Source organism: Olea europaea, unplaced genomic scaffold (genome assembly GCF_002742605.1).
Source record: "Olea europaea var. sylvestris unplaced genomic scaffold, O_europaea_v1 scaffold3012, whole genome shotgun sequence".
Classification (NCBI taxonomy): Eukaryota; Viridiplantae; Streptophyta; class Magnoliopsida; order Lamiales; family Oleaceae; genus Olea; species Olea europaea.
The window spans coordinates 27883-31322 of NW_019248782.1; the positions used below are offsets into that span (position 1 = coordinate 27883).

A 3440-nucleotide genomic window follows, 5' to 3' on the forward strand; every position below is an offset into this window, starting at 1 on the left:
GAAATTGGGATTTTTGTTTCATAAGCATTCAACCATTTCAATTCCACCTATGAACGTTACTTCTGAAGTGGAAATGAAACATCTAATTAAATTGAACCAAGGCCGGAAGTCAACTCCTATTTGCGTAACTTTATTGGGGAAGAATGTCCACGAGGGGGAACACGAAGTTTCAAATGAAGAGAATCGTAATGTAAATGATGTTTGGGATACAATTCAGATTGTTCCTGAAAATGATGTGGTTATTCCCGAGACCACTGCTACTCACCATGGTCACACTGTTACGCACAGAATTCCATCGATAGTTGAAGACAACGAGAATGAAAATGCATTTACAAACGAGGATTTAATTGCTTTATCTCGTAGGAGACATGAGTCGGGTGGGAACTCACAGGCCGGACCGAGTACACGGTCCTCTAATTGTTCGCGTGTAGTTCCCGATGATGAAGATGTATATGTCGAGCAACTATTCGAATCAAAGAAAGAATTGCAAGAAGCTGTGCACCGGATTGCTTTAAAACATAACTTCGAGTTTAAAGTGAAGAAATCAAACAAGTCGTTATACACAATTATCTGCGTTGACGACAGTTGCCATTGGCGTTTGCGAGCGACTAAGATGGACACGAATGAGTTCTTTGTAGTTCGTAAGTATGTACGGGAACATACTTGCGAAGTGGGTATTCGTCGAAATGATCATAGGCAGGCCCGATCATGGTTCATTGGTCGAGAAATAATGCACAAGTTCCAGGATACACGAACGATCTACAGACCTTCGGACATCATTAATGATGTTCGACGAGAGTACGGGGTGGTCATGAGCTATCAGAAGGCTTGGAAGGCTAAAGAATGTGCATTGGAGGATTTGATGGGTTCGGCTGAGGAGAGTTATGCGAAATTAGCCAGGTATTTCATTGTTTAAGTGTTTATTTCTTTATTATAGTAAATTTTAATTATTTAATTTCAATTGTTTATTTATATGTAATTAATTATTTAATTGAATTGTTTATTTTTCTGTTCATTTAATATTTAATATATTATCTAAATTATGATTATTTTTATTTACATTGGCCAGGTATTGCTATAACATGGGAAGAATTAATACTGGGTCGGCATTTTTTATTGAGAAGGATGACGAAAATCGCTTCAGATATTTCTTTATGGCCCTTGGACAATGTGTTCGAGGATTTCGAAATGCAATGCGACCCCTAATCTTAGTCGATGGTACAACCCTTAAGGCGAGATACGGGGGCAAGTTGATTATTGCAACATGCCAAGATGCGAACATCCAAATTTACTCTCTTGCGTTCGGCATAGTCGACGGAGAAAATGATGTAGCAATGAGTTGGTTTTTCACGAAGTTGAGGGAAGTAATTGGAGATGTCGAAAATCTTGCATTCGTAACCAATCGAGGGCAGTCAATAATAAATGGTATCGTCGAAGTCTTCCCTGAGGCACATCATGGTTATTGTATGCACCATATACAGGGAAACTTGAAGACCAGGTATCGAGGCAATAGCGTCGTTGCGTTCTTTAGGAGAGCTGCAAAGGCTTACAGTTTTGAAGAGTTTGATAAGTTCATGGTCGAAATAGACAGTAAATCGCATGCTGCATGGGAGTATCTAACAGAGATGGGGATTGAACATTGGGCACGATCACATTTTCCAGGACGTCAATACAACATGATGACGTCGAACAATGCGGAGTCGCTTAACGCTTTATTCAAGAAAGATCGAGAGTTACCAATTCTTGCAATGATTGAGAACATTCGTGACAAGTTACAACAGTGGTTTCATGATCGACGTGAGGAATCACAGAGTTGTGCAAGTGTGCTAACCCCGGCTCAAGAAGATAAGCTCTTTAAGACTCTAGATGTGGCAGGAAAGGTATATGTAGAACCACTGGATCAATTTCGCTTCTCCGTGAGATGTGCACGTAATTTCGGATACATTGTGGACTTGAATGATAACACGTGCACGTGTAGACGGTTTCAGTTAGAGAGTTTTCCACGTACACATGCAGTGGCAGTGGCTATGCATAGAGGATTACCACCACACACCTTATGCAGTGTGTATTACATGACTGATTATTGGAGAGCAGCATATGCGGAAACAATATTTCCTGTACCAAATGAAGTCGAGTGGGAAGTGCCCGACCACATTCTCCCACTGAATAACTTGTTGCCACCAGCAGTTGGACCACGTACTTCTGGACGTACACGTACGTCTAGAATACCATCTACCGGAGAGTTTCCCCAGCCTCGTAAGTGCGGTAGGTGCAGTGCAACAGGACATACTAGAAGATATTGTACAAATCAGATTTCTCTACATGACAATGTAACGGATGTGTAATTTTAATAACTATTGGCAATGTAATTATTTATAACATTGACGTTAATTATTTATGCATATTTTTTATTCGAATTATTAGATTTAGTATTTTTTTCAAACATTTCATTCATTACATTCATTTGTTATGCATATTATTTATGTTAATTATTTGAAATCGAAACTTTTTCTAGAAACTGCATTATACAGTAGGCTACATTGTAAAATAAATATTTAAATATTGCATATGCAATTAACATTTTACAATTTTTTCGTAATTACAAGTAAATGAATGAATTGTACAATGTTTAAATAAATGTAAAAATATGTACAATTATTTACGGATCCCCATTAAATTCAAATAAATCACATGCTAGTTTATTTCTCTAATTTTGTATCCATGCCTGGTTGATTGCATCAACCTTATGTGTCACACTCAAAAATTCTATGTACTTGATGACGAACATGCCGCAATCACCCCTACAATTAAACAATGTTGTATTAGCACATCGAAAATTAGTTAGAAACTAAGATGTAAATGACAGAAAGAAAATTACAAACACTTACGATATTTGTTGCCTTGTCGTCATCGTGTTCCTCACGGTGGCTAATCTGTCTTGTACAGTGATGTTCGCTCGTCTAGCTATCATGGGAACGATCACAGATAACGACTCTAGATTTTGCTCGAGCTGGCCTTGTGTCAGGCATGAATGATCCGGGTCGTACACATACATCGTGGAGTCGGCGAATACGATTTCCACTGCAATGTAGTGATGATTCAGACATACTGGTACGTACATATGCGTACAGCCATCCTATGGCTTTCCACCGACACTCGGCCATATCCCTACGACCCATTCCATCATATATTCCGGTACCGTGTACTCGCTACCCATAGCCTGGAACGATTGGTACTCAATGTCAACGGCACGGATGAACTCGGTGTTCAATATGAGTCTGCCAGGAATGTTGAGGGATTTTGGATGTCTTTCAGCACGATCCCGTAGCAAATCCATGCTCAAGTCGATGTGCTACATCAAGAAACACCAATAAAGAAAGGAGTTAATCTATGAATTTCATTCAAAAAATTGATTTTGAACGTACATAATAAATAACAAT

The 3440-nt window shown here is 38.9% G+C and overlaps 1 protein-coding gene across 1 annotated transcript; it reads left to right on the plus strand.

The window, feature by feature from the left end:
• The first annotated feature begins 730 nt into the window (after positions 1 to 730).
• On the plus strand, positions 731 to 2345 carry LOC111384802. The gene is made up of 4 exons (XM_023009126.1): positions 731 to 900; positions 1070 to 1643; positions 1812 to 1880; positions 1989 to 2345. The coding sequence occupies exons 1-4, from the start codon at positions 731 to 733 to the stop codon at positions 2343 to 2345; spliced, it is 1170 nt and encodes a 389-aa protein (XP_022864894.1).
• The last annotated feature ends 1095 nt before the right edge of the window (positions 2346 to 3440 follow it).